Here is a 22,307-nt window from a genome sequence, read left to right on the forward strand (position 1 = left end):
CAAAACTCAAACTCGAAAATTTTGACGAAAACAATACTTTCTCTATATACTATGGTATAGGGGGAGAAAGTAAAAAGAGAAAAAACCCTGGTGAACACTAAACCAATATCCTGCTGTATGTAGAAGATGCATTGTAAATTACCACTGTAATTACTTGTTAAGTAATTTACCACCTTAAATTACTTTGGACCAGCCAAAAACTTGACTTACTCAATTCTCTTCAAGTTGCTTTGAGTCTTTTCCTGTTTTCTGGAAAGAAACTTGTCCGTTGGAGCAAAGCTCCTGTTCCGTCAAACAATTGCTTCTAAAATGTAAATTGTCAATACATAGAATGTAAAATGACCGATTAAAATATTGTGTCATATCTTATGTCTTAGGTCTTATGTCCTATTCTGGCTACATCAATTCAAACGGTATGATTATCATATCAAATCAAATTGTTTATCTGTTGTCAGTTGTTGTCTATTTTTTTAAATTTAAGTTTTACAACTATATATGCAAAGGATTGTAACACCAGGGAGTAATGAAAATACTTTGTATCAAGATGGCAAAATTTTATCAAAGTCTAATTCGTTAAATGCGGTGTTGAATATCTCGGTGAAAGCCGTAGAGACAAGATCATTGATAAGAGGTCTCAGTACTGGGAAGCCAGCTCTCCATGTGGCATTGATGATGCGGTCCAGCACATTCTCTGCAACATGCGTAAAAAGAGTTGAAACATAAATATGAGCATAAATGTATGTTATTTCTTACTCCAGACGTATTTTGATACATTGTTATTCAAGTCTGTGGCAAGTAAAAATTTGATCACGAGAACAAACAGCTGTTAAACACGCACATCCATTAAAAACCAAATTGAAACTTTGAAAAATATGACTAAATATGAGACATGCTAGTTAATACTAGCCCCTAGTACAAACTACGTCTTGCAGGTGAATAAAATGCTAGTTCTTACTACCCCTAGTACATACTTCGTCATTTAGGGAACGTAGTATCTACTAGGCTTTTTCAATTAATTAAACCGGCCCTCATAGTAGTTACTTCATTTTTATGTACTATGCTCATGGACATGCTTCATTTTGGTCGTTTGCGAAGATGGCGATGTTTATACAAGAGTCCATAACAGGAAAATGTACCTTGAAATAAAAAACATTGGTAACTGTAAGCAATTACTGTGATTTGAGAATGATATTGTTGATTTGTTTACCAACAAGTTTTTTTTCCTTCTCATTTCCTCCTATCAGATCTCAATTGCTTCTCTAAGCTTAGTTGGTGTATTTTCCTAAACAATTCTCTCGGTTTTTTTCCTCATCAAATTTTTCATTCTATCTACTAACTTTTTGAGTTTAACTAGATTAAAATCCTTAATCCTTAAACCAAGAGTTTTGTTGTATCATCTAACAGTTTCAACCTCCCACTATTTCCCCCTTTACCACGCCCGGAATTTTGGATTTCTCAAAGTATAATTGAAATGTTTTTTTTGCAGCTTCATAAAGCCCTATCACCCCCTTGTAAAACTTGGTCAACGCCATCAAAATCGTCGTCAAGCGCAGTTGTGCCTTCATTATGAGTATGTACTAGGGGGTAGTACGTACTTAGAGGGTAGTACATACTACATCATTTAGGGAACCGCTAGTACTTACTACATAGTTCTAGCTAATTCTTATTCACATAGATTTGAGCAAGTGCTAGAACTACATACTGTAGTACAAACTACATCTCTATTATCATCAACTTTTTAAATAACAAATAATATGAAGTACGAACTACGTAGTATGTCCTAGTTTTTATTCACTTCACCCAATAAATATATAATATTGTTTCATATAACTTTTGTTGAAGCTGTAGTTGATTCATTCTACAACAAATAATTTTGATAGAGACACAGATCAAGGCCCCACTAAAAAAACAGGCCATGCTGCAGGATCCATGACGTCACACTAGTGGATGGATTTTTTGACAAATTCACTGCAATATCCCATATGCTTTAGGTAAATAAGCTGGCTTTTTGTAAGATTTGAACGATAAGATTTCAGTACAACTATCCACCACTGTGACGTAGTGTTGCTCTGCCCGCACTGCAGCATGGCCTGTTTTTCTAGTGGGACCTTGGTTACATGCTAGTGAATGTAATAAGTCAAACTATTCTGATTTGTTTATGTTTACCCATGATTCGTCGCCCGCGCAGTAGATTGCTGATGTGGAGGTCGAGGTTCCCGATCCTCTGGACGTCCACTCGCACCTTCAGCTTGTCAGCTCCCTGGGGCCTGCTGATGGTTGTCGTCTGCACCAGATTGTCTGAAATCACCATCTTAGTCGTAATTCAAAAGTATCTCAATGATTGATAATTGATAATTGACCGTTGGGAACATACTTTCGTAAAAACGTTATGTTGAATGGCCCGAGTTGGAAGTTATACAGTTTTGATATTACAAACAGTATCGTGGCAAGAAGTTGCCTAAAGGGAGTATCACGGTTGGTACCGCAGTGAGGCGCTGCCTAACACTCCTGACATAACGCACTTTGACACCCTCTTGCACCCTTCCACCTTGCACCTTGCACCTCTGCACAAAATATAATAAATATTCATGGAATAGTATGTAAGGAAAGGAGGAGTCAAATAATCATTTGATAATAGGTAATCAGTTGAGATGGGGACGCCATCTAGGTGTATATTTTAATCTAAATATGAGTGAAGGATGAGTGTAGAATGGAGTGAGATGATCTTTATAGCTTTGTTGCCGACTAAGATCAGCTGTTCCAATAGGATCATTTTACTAGGTGGCGTTCGCAGAGGCATCCACAAAATTGAGCGGAGTCATCATATTATGTTCATATTATATTGTTTTTGTCATTCTGTAGTAAAAACAGTCGTTTTTAATTCATGCGTTGCGGGTCTAAAGTAGCATTTTTACTCTTTATGGAGTAAAAATCTTGTTTAGCCTCTATGCAGTAAAAATCAGCTGTTGTCAACTCAGTTGTAAATTACAATTGTAAACCATTGCATGTATCGAAATATGTATCGATTCGTGCTTCGTAATAATTTTAACCTACAGTCTACAGTCTCTTCCCATAGTATTTTAGCATTGCAGATACATTAATCCATTCCCGCACTCAACACTGCTCACCTTTACTACTTCCTTCACCACCCCCTACGTCGTGGACCTGTTTCCCTCTCTTCCCATAGCATTTTAGGATTGTAGATACATTAATGTAATTGCCAAAGACAGTTCCCACACTCTGCACTGCAAGCCTTACTACTTCCTTCACCATTTCCTACGTCATAGACCTGTTTCCTTCCCTTCTCATAGCATTTACGTATTATGTACATTTATCTAACTGCCCAAACGGTTCCCCCACTCTGAACTGTCAGCCTTTACTACTTCCTTCACCACTTCCTACGTCGTGGGGCCCGTTTCCTTCCCTTCTCGTAGCATTTTAGGATTGAAGATACTTTAATCTAACTGCTACAGATGGTTCTCACACTATGCTCATACTTTACTACTTCCTAAGCCACTTCCTACATCGTGGACCTGTTTTCATCACTTTCCATAGCATTTTAGTATTTTAGATACGTCAATCTAATTGCCACAGACATTGCCAACACTCCGCACTGCTAGCCTTTACTACTTCTTTCACCATTTTCTATGTCGTGGGCATGCTTCCATCCCCTTCTCATAGCATTTCAGTATTGCAGATACATTAATCTAACTGCTACAAACGGTTTCCAGTTCCCACACTCCACACTGCTCACCTTACTACTTCCTTCACCTCTTCTTACGTTGCGGACCTGTTTCCCTCTCTTCCCATAGAATTTTAAGATTGTAGATACTTTAATCTAATCGTCATAAACAGTACCCACACTCCGGACAGCTCGCCTTGACTACTTCCTTCACCACTTCCTACATCTAGGACCTGTTTCCCTCCCTTCCCTTAGCATTATTGGATTGCAAATACCTCAATCTATTGGTCATAAGCATATCCCACACTCCGAACAACACGCCTTTACTACTTCCTTCACCACTTCCTACATCACCGACCTGATTCCCTCCCTTTCCATAGCATTTTAGGATTGCAGATATACCTTAATCTAATCGTCATAAACAGTTCCCACACTCCGGACAGCTCGCCCTGACTACTTCCTTCACCACTTCCTACATCTAGGACCTGTTTCCCTCCCTTCCCTTAGCATTATTGGATTGCAAATACCTTAATCTATTGGTCATAAGCATATCCCACACTCCGAACAACACGCCTTTACTACTTCCTTCACCACTTCCTACATCACCGACCTGATACCCTCCCTTTCCATATTATTTTAGGATTGCAGATATACCTTAATCTAATCGTCATAAACAGTTCCGACACTCCGAACAGCTCGCCTTTACTACTTCCTACGTCACCGACCTGTTTCCATCGCTTTCCATAGCATTTTAGGATTGCAGATACATTAATCTAATCGTCATAAACAGAATGACGATTGATATAATTGGTTAATAATTGCTTAATATAATTGTCATAAACATTTACCCCACACTCCGAAAAACTCGCCTTTACTACTTCCTTCATCACTTCCTACGTCACGAACCCGTTTTCCTCCCTTCCCTTAGCATTATTGGATTGCAAATACCTTAATCTATTGGTCATAAACAGATCCCATACTCCGAACAGCTCGCCTTTACTATTTCCTTCACCACCTCCTACGTCACGGACCTGTTTTCTTCCCTTCCAATAGCATTTTAGGATTGCAGATACCTTAATCTAATCGTCATAAACAGTTCCCACACTCGGACAGCTTGCCTTGACTACTTCCTTCACCACTTCCTACGTCGCGGACCCGTTTTCCTCCCTTCCCATAGAATTTTAGGAATGCAGATACCTTAATCGAATCGTCATAAATAGTTCCCACACTCCGGACAGCTCGCCTTGACTACTTCCTTCACCACTTCCTACATCGCGGACCCGTTTTCCTCCCTTCCCATAGAATTTTAGGAATGCAGATACTTAAATCTTATCGTCATAAACAGTTTCCACATTTCGGACAGCTCGCCTTGACTTCTTCCTTCGCCACTTCCTACGTCGCGGACCCGTTTTCCTCCCTTCCCATAGAATTTTAGGAATGTAGATACCCTAATCTAATCTTCATAAACAGTTCCCACACTCCGGACAGCTCGCCTTGACTACTTCATTCACCACTTCCTACGTCGCGGACCCGTTTTCCTCCCTTCCCATAGAATTTTAGGAATGCAGATACTTAATTCTAATCGCCATAATCAGTTTTCACATTCCAGACTGCTCACCTTTACTACTTCCTTCACCACTTCTTACGTCACGGACCTCAAGCTAGTGTCGTCATTTATGTTATATTTATGATCCATACCGCTTCTGTTCTAATATCTGTGGAATAATGCTATCAACTATTTCTTTTCTACTGCATTCAAAAGTCAACAGCTGATCATATGTATTTGTTTATGTGTCAAATACTTCTTCCATAAGGATTACATTGAATCTTTGAGACCCAGTGGGGCAGATTCCTGAGAGACTTTTTAAACGCCATATAGATGTTGGCACTCACCGATATGGTCTTTATCACCATGCAAAATTTGAAAACGATTGATTCAGCCGTCTAGGAGGAGTTTGCGTATTACGAAATGCATAAGAGTCGACGTATAAGAGCTTCGCTCAATTAAGAGCCCTAATGATCAAGGACAGCTCTAGTTTCAAACGATCAAAAAGCTACAAACTTTCTCAGAATTGAACCAGCAACCTATAATTCATGAGCTTTGCAGCTATAGGTGCAGGAATGAAAAGGTTTTCTTAAAAAACCATATTTTGCAAGGTGTGACCTAACAACGCTGATGGCGGGTTATACTTACACAATGTGAGGTTCCATACTCCTCTGTTGTCTGGTGGAGTGATCAGGACTTGGCTGCTAGTCTCGTATTCTCCCTCCAAGGACTTCTCAGGGAAAAACTGAGTGTACTGAACTAGGTTGAGCACTGGGTCACTCCTAGGGCATAAGATGGGATTGTTTAAGACTGTTTTAAAAATGTTTAAGACTGTTATTAATATAAGACTTGTTGTTTATTTTAGGTCAATTTTACTTTCTCCCCCTATACCATAGTAGCCTATATGGAGAAAGTATTGTTTTCGTCAAAATTTTCGAGTTTGAGTTTTGAGTGGATATATTCGTTTTGGGTCCCCATGGACCCAAAAAAGTGGTTTTCGAAGTGATGTCTGTGTGTGTGTGTGTGTGTGTGTGTGTCTGTGTGTCTGGATGTGTACAGAGCTAGAGACCACACCTGTGGTCCGATTTCGATGAAATTTGGTATGTAGGTTCTAATCCATGGTATCTCCAGGTGTTTTTTCATTTTTTTGAAATTTTTATTTTTAATGGGGATTTTCCCATAAAACCCATAAAAAACCGGAAAAATCGGATTTTCTCAAAAATGGCCCGAACGATTTTGATAAAAATTTAGTATGTTGTAGCCCTTTAAATTCTGAATAAAATGGTACAAATTCCATATCTGTAAAAATTACGGTTTAAAAGTTATGGTCAAATATGTTATTTTCCCATAAAAACTCCATAAAATAACAAAAAATTGGATTTTAGAAAAATCCTGTTTTGATTTAACATAGTATGTTATAGTCCTTACAGTTTTGATAGTTTTTTTTTTAATTTTTAAGAAAATTTTTATTTTTAATGGGGATTTTCCCATAAAACCCCATAAAATAACGGAAAAATATGATTTTCCCAAAAATGGCTCGAACGATTTTGATAAAAATTTAGTATGTTATAGTCCTTTATATTCTGAACAAAATGGTGAAAATCCCATTTATTTAAAAATTACGGAAAAATCGGATTTTCACAAAAATGGTCCAAACGATTTTGATAAAAATATAGTATGTTATAGTCATTTACATTCTGAATAAAATTTTACTAATCCCATTTCCGTATATTTACTCTTACCGCTTACACATAATAAAGGTTGTTGACAAACTTATGGGAGAAAGTATGTGTCAGAATGCTGATACCGTTTATTTAAGTCTGTTGTAAACATTCGTTAGGTCATAATATTGATGATGGGCCCAGTTTTAGTCTTATTCATTAGACATTCACAATGAATGATTCTAGTTATGGGACCAGCTAAACTTACACATCAACAAGTTTTGTTTAAGGAAAAGGGTTGGGCCAAGATTTTGATTTTGATTTGTAGATTCTGTTGAGATTTTAGATTGGGTTTCAGATTTTGATTTTGCTGTAAGTCTATAGAAGAGGTCTACTTAAAGTTTCCAAAGTCAATGGTTGAATGTATATTGAATGGTTGTTTATGAACACTGTTACACTCATTACTTTTAGCAAAGATTACATATGCTAACGCAAAATTTTGCGTTAGCATATGTAATCTTTGCTTTTAGTAATAAAACATATGATAAAATTTTCTACATTTTGATACACAGTTAAGAAAAATAACATAGCCATGTTTTAGGTCAACAAACTTTTTGCCAAGCAAATAGTTTTTCTACACTTAATCTAAATTTTTAGTTTCTATTCTGGACATCTTTCATCGATTTCCTCATGGAGCTAAACAGAGACAATTATTGTGAAGAATGTTGGCTGATTGTAAGCAGTGAAAACAAAGGGAATTATATAGAAGAAGTTTCCACAACATTGACATTACCCAATGAGTCAAGGTCTAAAATAGTGGAACAACATCCTGCAAAATCTTCAGAGGCTGAGTTAGCTAGCTTTGAGAAAACCAATAATTTATCTAACGCTGAATCAAGTAATAACATGTCACCAATGTCAAAACTCATCAAAGTTGGGAAAGTATACATATCTCAAACTAATTTACCTACTGAAAGGCTTGTGAAGAAAAACAAAAGGTTCGATGACGATAAATCTTACAAGAGCTATGCAGGAATGTCAACAAAATCGGTCAAGTCTAACTACAGTAAATACACTTCTGCGTCTTTAGTTTCAATTTTAAAGTCAAAATCTGAAATTCTGCATGGTGCTAGACCAAGTGATTCTGATTTGTGTTTAGAATGTCTTGTTCTTGAGTACAGGGACAGTTTCGACACAAATCTGCTAAAGAACGTGTACAGCTCAGTGAAAGAACAACATCAATGCAGAATGATACCTGTGCAAAAGTGTGGGCGAAAAAAGTGTTTGCAGTTGTGCAGCGATTCAGAGTGTCCAAAGTTCAAGTTTTGGAAGATTTTGGATTCCGGTGGCTCTGGATGGAAGGTAGATTTTAATTTTGGAAATTGTATTCCACCGCTAGAGTTGGAGGGTTCCTCATACTTCACCACCTCAAGCGGATTGTGCAGTAAAGAACAGTTGGTGGATCTCTCCGAAGCAGGGCTGAGTGATCGGATAATGGACGAGGTGAGGCCAGACATTGAGATCTCCGAATGGTTCTGTGGCAGTCAAGACTCCACCTCCAGGTACGGATATAAGGTCAGTTTTATATTCTTTAGATTTAATTAATCCACAAGTAATTTTAAATTTTCTCAATGTATATGCAAGTTAAGTCAATTCCATTAACCGTAGGCCTACCAATGTGAGTAATGAGGTTTTAGTGTCACTGGACCCATTAGGTAGATAAACATTAACCTTTATGAAAGGCTGATGGGCCTCCCATAAGTGCGTGTGGCAAAGCATGACTTACCCCACCCCCCCCCCCCCAAAAAAACCCCTCTCTAAATAAATTTAGATTTTTACATCTTGCAGAAAAGCAACATTGAAACATGATTATAGTCTTACCGTCTTACTCATCCATTCAAAGAACAAAACTGTAAAAAGTTATCACAATATGGTAAAAATGAGAAAAATTACAAGTACTGTAAATAGGTATGTCTTGTTCGAAGTTATGGTTTTTTTATTTATTATTTTGGTGTTATAAATTCTGTTTATCTAACGTACTAGTAATATATTTAAGCTAGAAGACAGTTGAGTTTAAATAAATGTATACATCTCATTGATGTACTTATTAAACGTATGATACAATATGAAAAGGCCTACGTGTAAGACGTCAATTTAAATCCCACAGAGAGTATTGTCAAATCTAGGTCTTCAGGTGATGACCCCGTTGCTGAAAGAGGGAGCCTAGAGGTCTACATTTCAGATGCGTAGCAGCTACAGTATCTATCTTGGCACTCTACTGATCAACTGAAGAGGGTCTTGCGCGTTGTCGTAGGTTATATTGGGGTGGGGGTGGCGAAGGTATTTGGAGTCTTGTAGAGCGTTTTGGGATATTGTAGGGTTCTGGCCTTCCTGGAATGTTGTTGCTCAAGGGGTCACTAATACCCGAAGAACTAAATTTCACAATCTGCCGTGTTCGTGGAAGCATATCCCCACAGAGAGTAGTAAGTTATGTTTAAATTCTTTCTTTAGCCCTTTGGGTAAAACTTGGAATGACATTATTGTTCTGAAATCTTTTGATTTGTGTAATCCATCCTATCGTTTGTCAGAATACAAATAAAAGGACAGGCACCAACACACAGTCCAGGTTTAGTTAGTTTTAGTACACTGTATGCATCAATCCATTTCTGGGCTTTGTACTTCATTGAGAACGTTCCTACAACTACTTCAACCTCTCATACACATTCAAAATACTTCTTTGATGTTTATCGTTCATTTCAGACTCTTAAAACACATCATACACTATCATAATAGACCTAGTTGGTATAATGAATGGGTCATGTGTTTGAGGCATAGGTAGACACAATTGGTGGAAATGTAGTTTGTCTCTAAAGGAACCTTATCTAATGAATTTTCCTTTTAGGTGTCACTTCTAGATAGCCGCCAACTGATGATGTGTGTTCACGGAGAATGTAAAACTTTGAAGCCTCCTGATGCTTCAAAATGGCAAAGGGTAAGATATTGTCTTGAGGAACAAATAATTCGATCACTACACTTCTGATTTCCAAGTAATTCAGGTCAGCTTACGACACATGTTTTTTCTCCGCTCAAAAAGCTATGACATGCGACCAATTCACCTCTTCCCCTTGTGGAGTGTTTGTGAATAAAAATGAATTATTAGAGAGAAATAAAATAAGTCATGTTTTCAAGAAGAACAGAAATCAATAATATTTATTTATACAGTTTGAATCATTTTTTAAACATCAGCTGTTCTAAATAAAGGCTAAAGAAAACTATTAGGTGAAAGAACTGAACATACTCCTGGCCTTGAAGTGTCCTCACTTCAACAGTTAGTTTAGAATAAAACACATTAACACAATTTGTTGTAGGCCGGCTATAGCAACTGATTGCTTTTTTCTACTTCTGCTTTTCAACCTATACCATCTTTGCTGGGAAACAACTTAAAAACTGTTGCTGGAGACCACCGAAGTCCTAGCTCGTTGAAATGTTGATCATCAGAGTTTCGAAGGAATTTTGGAGTCTTATGATGATTTTGAGTCTTATGAGATTGAGTAACAGAAGTGAACAAGTCTTGACAGTTTATAACACATTTCTTCAATTCAAAGCACTCTTGTTTCAATAATTCAACAAGTTGAGATTGGAGGATGACCGCTTCCTCTGTAGTTTGTGATGAAGAGTAGCTATTGGTCAGAGCTCCATCGGAAGATACAACCACTTGACTGGATTGCTTGACTGTCTTTACTGTAGTGGTTTCACTCTCGGTTGTGTTAGCGGCGGCACTGTCTGTTGGTTTAACAGCAACACGATCGGTAGGATGGATGGTATCATTATCGGTAGGATGAATAACAGTATTGTCTCTTGGGATGACAGCAATGTTGGTAGGTTGTATGGCAGCACTATCACTTGTCAAGGTAATTGAGCTCACTGTTGTATCTGTATTCGTTGGTTGAGGTTTTGTCACTGTCTTTGTGGTATTTCTAATCATCGTGTTTGCGAACTTAGGTATTGTGATTGTCACTGGCCTCATTATTGTGATGAGTTTTGTTCCAGGTTGTATAATGTCGTTGCCTTTGATTTGAAACTGACTTGATGAGTTCGGTTTGATTACATGCACTGAAGTAGTTCTATGAGGTTGAGCTGAAGTGCAATTAACCTTGGCCAAATAAGGGTTAGAACCAATTTTTGAAAGCAGCACTTTAATGTAGCTGGTGTTGTGGATGAATAGTTCACTGATTTGGTCTTCATCTTCAGCTAAAGTTTCAATGTTCAAATCATCTTCACTTGATGTACTTACAATTCGATAAAAATAAGAATCAAAGTCTTCTTTCTTCTTCTGGGTTTCTTGCATAAGAGTATTTAAGGCTTCGTGTTGCACAAATGTTAATGTTTCTTCTTGTTCAACAAGTTGATCTATGATGTTTTTTATTTTTTTCATACGGACTTTAATAAAAGATGTGAGTCGTGTATAAGTCTCAATTTTAAAATCATTATTTGGAGATGCCATTGTACAAAGATGATGAGATAAATGTAAAAAATTCACAAAGTGTAAATGAGTGGGTTAACAGTTTCAATATGGAAATAAGATGTGGAGTTAGGTAAGAGTTCAAAGGCACAGAAAACAATGGGTAAAATGAGGAAATATTGATGTATGAAGAGTTTTGGTGGAAGAAAGTAATTCCAAATCGCTTAAGTAATATCCGGCTCGAAGGACCATTAAATAATGTGGAATGTTTGTGAATAAAAATGAATTATTAGAGAGAAATAAAATAAGTCATGTTTTCAAGAAGAACAGAAATCAATAATATTTATTTATACAGTTTGAATTATTTTTTAAACATCAGCTGTTCTAAATAAAGGCTAAAGAAAATTATTAGGTGAAAGAACTGAACACCCCTATCAATTCACAAAATATAATGTAAATTCCGAGCTTCCATATTTTTTGTTTGATGGTTTTCTTAGTTTCTGCTTGCCAATACAGTAATAATATCAAAAACTGTAAATAGACTTGTTGTGAAGTTTCTTAATCTATGTTTGATTATTGTTCTCAGGTGACGTACACCTTCCGAGGTTATGAGCCAGGAGTACGGTACATCCTGTTCCACCACGGGGGCCAAGGAGAAGCAATCAGAGGAGATGAGGGGAATACCCATCCTGGATGTAAGATGGCAGGGGCTTCTATCAAGGCGAAGCTTACAAAGAGTTTTTCAGGAGACGAGCACGACAAAACAAGATTTTGATTTAGCCAAAAACTTTAAGTGTTTTTGTAAATTCAATTGTGCTGTGTTTAATTAGGAGTAAAGTTATAAATATGACTGTCAACATTGGCCAATGCTATAAAACAATAACTTATGTCAAATTTAATTGACTAGCTTGTACGAACTAGTAAAGGCCTGATTGTATAGCAATGCATTGGTTGCAAGGAGGAGTTATTTTGCTTCCAGGCGTATATTTTGGTGGCCACAAGCAGGTGATAGAACTGTTTAATTCCCCACAACCTGTGACAGCCCATTGCTCACAAAAGCTTTCAATCCTTTCAACAGAGAAAGTTCGGAGGGATTGATATTTGTAGGTAGACTTACCTTAAGGTTGCCAGTCGCCAGGTTCTTAAAGAATGTTGATGTGAGCCACATGTTTGCCATCATCAGGAGCAAACTTTGTATTTACATCACTTAAAACATTATATACTATTTATTTACATTATTGGTTGGCGGACGATTTACGACGCTGGTGTAGGAACCCGAGCGCATGATGACCAATAAAGTAAATAAATAGTATGGGGTTTCGAGTGATGTAAATACAAACTTTGCTACTGATGATTGCACACATGAAGCAAAAATTTATATTGGGCTCACATCGACATTCTTCAAGAACCTGGCAACCATTAGGTAAACCTACATAGTTGTTCTTGAGATTGGGAATACTACACAGAGGTAGTTTCTTTATTATGTAATTATGACTAGTTAATTCAATAATAATATCTAGTAAAAAACATCACAAAAATGTGAGTATTTTTTAAAAATTTTGTTTGTTCATTATATGATACACTACATAAATACACCTAACTGATAAAAAACAAAATAAAATTCTGTAGAGTAGAATAGTCTTTAAGTCATTTGTGCGGCCAATATCAGTGTAAAAAAGAGAAAATAACTCCAACCTGAAGCTGGTGACTTCAGACTGCGTCCATCCTCTCTCCTGCACATTCCGCAGAACGAGACGATAGTTGAGAGCAAACACTCCTCGCTTCTGGATCACCTCTTTGGCAAAGAACGGATCGAACGGGGATATATTGAGCTCTGGCACCCCTACAACATCGGAAAATACTAAGTTCATCACAAAAATCATAATCTCAATAGGTAATAGTGGCTTCTTTCGATATACTTAATAAAAAAAGGGTTTCCTCTGTCATGCCCCTTTTCCAGCCATTAATATTCAACCGATTTTCATGATTGAGGTGTCATTTTAAAATCTTATGATCCAGCACAACTGCGAATTATTACAAAAAAGGTAATTTCCTTAAGGGCTACGCCCCCCTTGCGTTTCAATTATTTCTGTGGTTCCCTTTCAAAGATCCAGTATTGCTGACCAAACATTTTATAACGGTTTAAATACCCTACCCTACCAATCTAACATCTGACTCCTTCAGTTGAATGATTAATGACAGTCAGATTGTAAACCAGAGACAGACAAAACAGTTTATGAAAATAGATTATAATGAGGCTATTTTTGTGATAATTGAATTTTGAGACCTGATTGAGGTAAGTAAATCGCTCTTCGGTTTTTATGGCGTAAATCTAGATCTTTGAAATGTAAAAGGGTATTGTATTATTATTTTACCTTGAAATTATGTTTTGAACCCTATTAAAATGCAAAATTTCCCCTTGAATTGTACTGAAAGTGTCAATAATAAATTCCTTGTACAAGACGAAGCTGGAGTTTAAATAGATGGATCAAGTGATGAGGAAGCTCTTAGGTGCAAGTTATCAACAATATTTTTCATTCTTATGCAAAAAAGAAACGCACAAATACACACTACTACAGTGTGAGTAAAATGAAAACTTCCTGTACACATTCAATGGAGGCTGCATTGCGACATAATGACCCGGAGGTCACATTTTGTGTTACTTGTTCCGCACCCACATAGCGTGCTTCTGTAATATTTCAAAGGCTTTTGATTAGAATCATTGCAATAACGATCAAACAAATGCAAAATTTAAATGGTAACCTCAAATTTAAAAATGTATCCCTCAATAGAAAATCAATACTATATTGTACAGAGGTAAGCAAATTTGAAGTTTCACCAGGTAGATTCCACATTACAAATACATCTAATCGACCTGTACTGTGATTGAAGTCAGATAAATTATGTTATATTTATAATAAATTTATTTACCTGTGCTGAAAAATGGTCTGACGTCGTTGAGGGCTTTCTTGATACAATCATCGAACCCATCTTCGCCTCTCTTGCAATCTGCGAAGTAAGAAGCTGAAACAGTTCATCAAATTAAATTATCATTTTTGAAAATACAAAAAACAAAGATAACTACTAATACAGTATACGTTTTCCTCAATTGGTCAATTATTTATATTTTAAAATTATTAATTATTTAGTACCATTGCTAAGAATCATAAACTTTTAGGTTATTTTTACGTTTTATACAGAAACCTAAACAAGTCTCATCTAAATTTCTGTCTGTCTGTCTTCCTGTCTGTCACCGCCCAAGAGCCATTTTACGCGGCCTACTCCTGAAAAACGAGAGTACCTATCAAGTTCCAAATCATTTTAATGTATTCACTGGATTGGCGAGATCGTCTTTAGCCATTAAAATATGGCGTCACTACTTTGTAAATAAAATGACGGACGTTTAAAAACCCAATTTTGTGCGATGTTTTGTAAAGTTTTCCCAATGTTTATCACATAATATTCATCTATGAAGTAACGCACAGCTGTTCGAATCAAGATTATTTCTTCTAGCTGTCACTGATATGTTTACATTGAATGTTGTTTACAAATACCGCAACCATTTCCGATTACGTTTTGAAAACAAATCCAAACCAAGTAAGATTAAAAGCGTTTTTCCTTACATAACGGATTTGATTAATCGCAAGTGCAAAAATTTGTAGGGTATCCGTAAATGAAAATAGAGATTCTTTGAGTATAAAATTGTTCTTGAGTTTTGATAACCGGGAAAAAGACCTTGAATCAGTGTTGTATATGGCTGGGAAACTTACATTTTTTAAATGAGCGTTTTCAGTCGAGACTCGGCACACGACCGACGCGCGTCTACATGTCCATAGTAAAAATAAAAGTTGGCCTACCGTGTATTTATGTTTTATTCGTCATGTGTATAATAGTGTACAGTTCGTGTACGTGTTTCAAAAACTCCAAGGCGCACCTAATGGGGAAGCTCAAGACCTTATATTAGGACTGATGAAGGCGATTTAATTTTGCCGAAATGCATCTCCTGTAAAGGATACATTACGATCGATCGGCGGACACAGGTAATTTAACCTTTTATTGATTGTCATACCGATCTGGAACAACAACAAACAACATAAAATGAAGGTAAGTTATGTATAATAGTTTGGCCAGCATATATCTGAAAATATGCAAACCAACTGCTGTTTTTATATACGGGTACAGCTAGTTTAATCTAGGTAATATCATAGTAGTTTACGCAAAGATTGCGTAAAGATAGAAAGATAGTGTTAACGACACGAGTAGAAAATTGAAATACACGAATAGAAAACTATTTCCGCGAGTTGCGTACACTACTTTACCCACGACACTGTTATAATTACTAAACATCACTCTCATAACTTAAGAGAGGTTATATTTTCGTTTACAAACCTCTCATTGTCACTGACAGTGATGCAACGAAACATTGTAGGTAGGGAGCAAACACTAATTACACCACGCAACAATTAAATTGGCCTGAACAGCTGATTAGTTGAAGTTCGAATCATTACAATTTTACTTCTTCTCTCTCAATTCTTGAACCTCATTGGTCCGTGGCCGGTGTTGTTATGAGTAGCCTAATGAGTAAAACCATGTTTTATCTATGGTAAAACGTAAAACTATGCTGTTATGAAAAACTTTTCCATTCTAAGAACTGAAGTGAAACGGCTAGTTAAAAAAACTATCGAAAGAAACCACTTTTGAAAACATCACAACCAATTAGGTTTAGCCACTTGAATTATTATTGTGCTTAGTCTCTGAACATTGTTCATAAGGGATCAGACGGGTTGTTATAAGCAAATTCTCTAGTTTTAGTTTCATAAACAAAAACTTGTTCCTCAGTCAAACAGATGTCGACCTACTGAGAAACAAGTCCAAAAGGCGGTTGAACTCTTCAAGGATAACCACTTCCACAGGCTCAATGGACATAGTTCAATCAAATCAGTTTTCTATTTCAATTAAGTGTTTCGCAGAATGTTACAAAACAGAGTTTCAAACATTTTACAACACACTTTTTGCATCCAAGAAAAAGTTTCTTAATTTATTTCTCTTATAATCACCTCAAACAAAAGTGGCTAAAACAGCACTGATTGTACGATAAAAGCTTGTTCCTGCACTCGTTCACTTTACTCATTTTACTTTGTTGCACTATAGATATTCAAAATAAAACTCAAAATTGTAAGCACGCACGTATCGTGCAACCAGGTGTTTGGAAAAAGTTGGCTACACTGCCTTAACTACCTGTTATCGTTTATGTGTTTAAATATAAGAGATCACTGAACTATAGAGATACAACTGGAGTTAGCTGTGAATGAAAGAGTTGCGAGACATATGCCGCCACTTGTACTAAGGAATAAGTGCATTTGAACTAGGGGAATGTGGAATTATTGTACATACATAAAGCCATTAGCTGATTCCCCTAGTTGCTAACAACATAAAAAAATGTACAGCGTTTCGATTTTCTAATTTCTAGCAGAGTTCCCCATTGCTACGACCTCCAGTTGTATTTTCTAGCTCAGGGTTTGAGATATGATTAGTATTTTTAAGTATCGGGACTATTTATTTGGGGAACAAGTGGACTAATTTAAATGACAGTAAAATGCACAGCTGATACCCTTATGGTTCAGCTTTATCTCTTGTCTACAAAGAAATCTATATAAATTCCAATGAATGTTTGTTTGTCCTTTATGGACTCTGAAACCGCTCGACAGATTGTAATGAATGAAACTGTCAGGCATTATTATGCATTATTCAAGGATTGTTTTTTGTGAAGTTTGGTGCAGATCCGTCAAAAGGGCTCCGCCCCAGTGGCTCCGGAGTTTCCCATGTTAACCTTATGAGTACTCATATTTAAATGGAATTAAAGATTCTTAACAGCTGGTTCAACTAATCAATTTGATTCTGTGATGTTCAATAGCATTAAAAATTTAATAGGTTTACCAACAGGGTGCACCACTATTATCTTTTTTTAATTTATGACAACTGCTAATTTGCAACCAAAAGGTGAGTGAGCGTAACGAACGAACTTCAACCTGGAGGCGAGTCAGCGTAACGAACAAGCTAACCTGAAGGCAAGTGAGCGCAGCGAACGAGCTCCAACCAATGGTGAGTAAGCGTAGCAAACGAACTTCAACCAGGACGTGATTGAGCCATGCGAACGAGCTCATCTTGAAAATGAACGATAAAACCACATTAGGACAAGACGACGTCTGTCGGGCCAGCTAGTGTCATATAAAATTCGTTCCCACAAATAATTAGTTTACAAAACAGCTGATTTCTAACTTAGGGTCACACGTTGCTAGCATTGTTTTGAATTAAAATTGAACAGAACAAAATTAAGGCTCAGTTATTTTAATTGAATTATAATGTACACGAACTGGTTAGTATGTAGATTTATCAAAATTCTTACGCATTGCATTTTTTAAATAAACAACATAAATGTCTTTTGGTTAAAAAAAAACTAGGTAATTATTTATGAAGATCATTAACATCATTATGTAAACGGAGAGTAAGCCCATTTTTGTTTGTAGTTTGTGAATGACTTTGTGTATCCCGACACCGCAACAATGCAGCTGAAGCACAATAACTGCAATGATTATTGTTCGTCATACTGCAGCAAAAACAGCAGTTTGTAATGCATGCGTTGCAGGTCTAATAGTCAGGATCAGGAACAGCTGGGCCCGGTTTCAAGCCATCAAAAATGTGATACCAAAAAGCCAATGTACGCGGTCTACTCAGAGGTAACTAGAGTACCGATCAGGATGTTAACTGTTTTACCGTATTCATTGGATCGACGAGCATTTCTTTAGCTATTAAAACGTGGGCTATACAGTTTACTTTGAAAACAAAACGTCCGGATTCAAAAACACAGTTTTGTGTGATTTTTGTCCCATCCATCCTATTGTTTACTACTTACGTCATTTACCAATAATCTGTTTAGAGAATCTTCATCTAATAACGAAGTTGTTTGGAGGTTCTTTCTTCAAACTGGTACTGTTATGTTAACATTTAAAGATTTTTACAAATAGTGAGAAATAACTATAATTTCCAGTCACGTTTTGTTAGCAAATCCAACAAAGTGAGATTATACTAACCTTGTGACTTGAACGGATTTAATTGTTCGCAAGTACAATAGTTTGCAACCAAATGAAAAAAATACTAGATATACCATCCAGACCGGAAAACGGATTCTGCGTGTTTCAAATTGTACTTAAGGCTTAAACTGACTACAAGATCTCCACTGCTAGTAAAACATAAAAAATAAACTATTTCAATAGCAATTCTTGTGCAATTTATTACGTGATTGGCATTTAAATTGAATCATTTGCTTTTCTGCAATGTTACTTGTAGTTGTACTTACTGAAGTTCCGCAGCGTATCCTGGGCGGAGACGGCTGAACTCCCGAAGACCAACACTGCGAGTATAGCCGACCACATAACTACAACCTCAGCACATAGCTACAGACCCGTCCAGGAGTTGAGGAGAGAGTAGTGTTGCGTCATTACTTGCGATTTGGGGCTCAGTCTACAGTCTACGCCGTTCTGTGTTTTCTTACTGATTAACATCATAGCTTGATTGGTGCAATATGAAAATTGAAAGTAAAAGGGAAGATAACCACAAAAGATTGCATTTAAAAATCCAAGGTCGAAATATTTTATACAGCTTAATGATGATGTACACGGAATTGGGAACTTTTTTGCAGTAGTCATAGGCTACAATTACAGTTGTTTGGAGATTGCTGATTTAGGAGGGAGAGATTCTGCTAATTTTGCTTCTAAATTCATAAAGGCTTGTGTGAAATGTTTACATTACAAACTTTGGGTGGATGTTAGCGTTGTTTTTTATGGCTCATTCAAAGACCAAGACACATCTACCGAGTTTCTACACCCAGCCGTTCTCTCAAATTGGTTGAGACAAAGAAAAACAGATTCCAATAAATATATAGATAGATTTTATATTATTCGGAAAGCTTAGGCTTCAAACTTAAATGTAGCTAAGGTTAAACATGTTACAACATGTTTAACGTTTTATGATTGCGATGGATCGTTATTTTAATTTTAAGGGGAAAATGAAGCGACATGACCTATTGATAAAGGTTTTACTGTACACTACACCATGTAATCAGATGTAAGGAAACTGCTTCAGATTGTAAGGGACCCTGTCTATATTGTATCTTTAATCAACGTATCTGACAACTGTTTTGTGTATTTCAGAGAATTCTTCAAATAAGGAATGAGCTGTTGCCGTAGGTTCCATGGAAAGACCAAGACTCGGGACAGTTTTCTTTCTTGATGTGCCCACAGGCAAAAAACCATCCGTTTTAAAATCAGCTAGTAAAAAATGTCCAATCGAAGAAAGACTTTGGTTATACGGTTATACTATAATAACTGTAATAATTTATTGCTATTAGGGAACAAGTGATCTTAGTTGTTTCCAAGATACACAAGAGCGTTCGACATTCCTTACAAAAAATACAATTCAAGACTTGCTTTAAACTTATACGCACGAGGTATTTTTAGTGAACTAATACTGTAGTCTACCAAAGCTTGACACAGTTTCAGATTCAAATTAGGTTACAAGTTACCTATCGAGATTGCACAATTCCTCGGATCCGAAGTGCAGGATATCAGAGTTACGTAACTTCTGTCCAATGGCTAATGCATTCACTTAACCTGTTTGACCACCATCGTGACCGACTACGAGCGTACCTTGAACCCTTTGGGTTACAACCTATATCATGCTTAGGAATTAGGATCATCGTGAATCGGATTCATACGAGTGCGACATTGCAGTGGTCTATGGAGGTGCTCCTTCAAGGACGAATTTCAATACTATCCCTTGCGTCGCCAACCTGAAGTTTAGAACCTTTCCAACGCGATAGATTAACTCTCTAAGGCTAATTTAGTACTTGCAGTTTCCAGTAATGTTGGGGTTTTAAGTTCGCATTAAATAAATAATGCCAAAATGCAGATGATACAGAAAATGTTTGTAAAAAATATTCTAGGTGACAGGCCTCCAAGATCACAAATCAAGGTCAAATCTAGGGTTTCGGTTGATGCCTGCGTCATTGAAAGAAATACAATATGCCAACGTTTCAGATACGTAGCAGCTCTCCATCTTCGGGTCAAACTACTATCCATCCGACTGAAGTACTATTGAGCAGTGTTGAAGTACTATTGAACTGAGTCGACTGGTAGTTTGCCCCGAAGATGGGTAGCTGCTGCATCCGAAACGCCTCTAGTTTTCCTTTTCTTTCACGTGGGCATCACACTAAGACCTAGATTTGACCGGAAAACCCTTTAACTTCATCAAACCGTCACCAGAGTTTTGAGGACTGTTTACGTTCAACGCTCTCTCCATGAATGTATCCAATTCACAGCTGATTATCAATTCTTTGCCGCCAATATAAAAGACGAGATCACTATAAATTCAAATTCTAGTGTGCCTATTCGTGAAACACAGTTTAGTACATTCGGACATTAATGAGTTGCTATAATCAAAATAGGTGTTCTATTGATAAAATTCAAATCTGGCAACGACTAATAGTAACTTTTTCCAATGCGATGTGGATTTCCAATCTTAACGTGTGATTGGGGTTGCCCTTCGAAGTTAGTCTTTTATTGATATTTCATTCTGTGTTGGTTATTTCAGAATACTGTATTCTCAACCGTACAAATTTGTCTTGAAGTTGATAAACCGGCTTTATCAATAAGTAATTCCGATCGCTTCCCAGGATTTTGAGATAGAATACCCCGACCTCCTTACCTACGAGATTCTGAGCACCATTCTTGAAACACCCACCGTAGCAACCTAAGTATTTCCTTTCAAAAATTTGATAACTTCGCATTGCCATCCGATGTTTGGGCAGAGGTTGCACGCCAGGATGAAGTAACACGTCCACGAAGAGGGAGAGTAACTGGTTGTGTTATGCGGGAAGCAGAGAAAGTATGGGTCACCTGCACCAGTGGTCACCTTCTGCTTCCTTCATACTTCCTTGCAATTTAAGATTATTAGGCGCTACACGAGACATGGGTAGAGAGAAGTAAGGTACAAAAGAGCCTGGTTTGTAAATTTGTGATTGGTTACTGCATTTGTTTGCAGTATGAACATGAAGCCAACGATGTCAGCAACGTCCACAATATCAAGGGTGCAAGTGAACAAGCGAGTTGAAAAAAGGGCACTTCTAGTAGGCCAACCATTTTAGGCCTTCCCTAACCTATCCTAATGTTACTTAAATGGCCTGTATACAGGGTGTTTCGAAACTCTCTCCCGACTTTTGGGCCCAGAAGTATACATCCCGTGGACCGCCTGTAGCCAAATTTGTATTCAGATATTGTTGAAAGAGTCTCATTGAGTGTGTTGCCGTAAAAGGGTGTTCAGAGATGAATTCCCTTCACATCACTCATTTTTACTTTCCTCCTATTCATAGGATATGGAGAAAGTATTTTTCGTCAAAATACAGTATTCGAGTTTGAGTTTTGAGTGGATATGTTCGTTTTGGATTTCTGAACCCAAAAAGGTGGTTTTCGAAGTGACCTGACGCCTGTGCGTGTGTACATCAGAGCTCTATATTAACAGGATGGAGAGGTTTAAGTTATTCTTCGTGAAAAAAATGGCGGTCATTTTGAATGTTTACATGGAATATTTCGAAATTTCTTTACAGTGTTAGTTACACTAGCATTAAGATTCGTGCAAAATTACAAGGTTTTAAGTATCACGGTTATTGATCAAAACAATGTTTGAAGAATACAAAATACAAAGCCCTTATGAGTAAACAATGACTTTTATACGTTTTAAATGTGATACCGTATTTAAATTTGTTACAAGCCCAGAAATAATACCTTAAAAGGTTGGTAGAGATGATACGAAAAACACGCTGTATAATCCTACTTTCCTAGTCTACACTATTGATTTGGTCTAGCCATGGTACTATGATCTTTTTACACCAGAGTATCTTTG

General features: G+C 36.9%; 1 protein-coding gene across 1 annotated transcript; it reads right to left on the minus strand.

Moving 5' to 3' along the window:
- Positions 1-539: 539 nt before the first annotated feature.
- LOC128995561 (uncharacterized) lies at positions 540-18,825 on the minus strand. The gene is made up of 6 exons (XM_054420578.1): positions 18,709-18,825; positions 14,283-14,375; positions 13,047-13,194; positions 5,877-6,010; positions 2,167-2,298; positions 540-691 (listed from the first exon to the last, which is right to left on the minus strand). Exons 1-6 carry the CDS (start codon positions 18,782-18,784, stop codon positions 540-542), a joined length of 735 nt encoding a protein of 244 aa, XP_054276553.1. The 5' UTR covers positions 18,785-18,825.
- Between the last annotated feature and the right edge of the window lie 3,482 nt (positions 18,826-22,307).

Source organism: Macrosteles quadrilineatus, unplaced genomic scaffold (assembly GCF_028750875.1).
Source record: "Macrosteles quadrilineatus isolate MER2022 unplaced genomic scaffold, UCM_ALF_1.0 Scaffold_5__1_contigs__length_97177068, whole genome shotgun sequence".
In the NCBI taxonomy this organism is placed as follows: Eukaryota; Metazoa; Arthropoda; class Insecta; order Hemiptera; family Cicadellidae; genus Macrosteles; species Macrosteles quadrilineatus.

Coding starts and splice junctions, on each gene's coding strand:
- LOC128995561 (XM_054420578.1), bottom strand. CDS start 18,784: ATGTGGTCGGCTATACTCGCAGTGTTGGTCTTCGGGAGTTCAGCCGTC. Junction 6,011..13,046: donor TCTGAAGTCACCAGCTTCAG/GTTGGAGTTATT, acceptor CTTATGCCCTAG/GAGTGACCCAGTGCTCAACC. Junction 692..2,166: donor GCGCGGGCGACGAATCATGG/GTAAACATAAAC, acceptor CGCATGTTGCAG/AGAATGTGCTGGACCGCATC.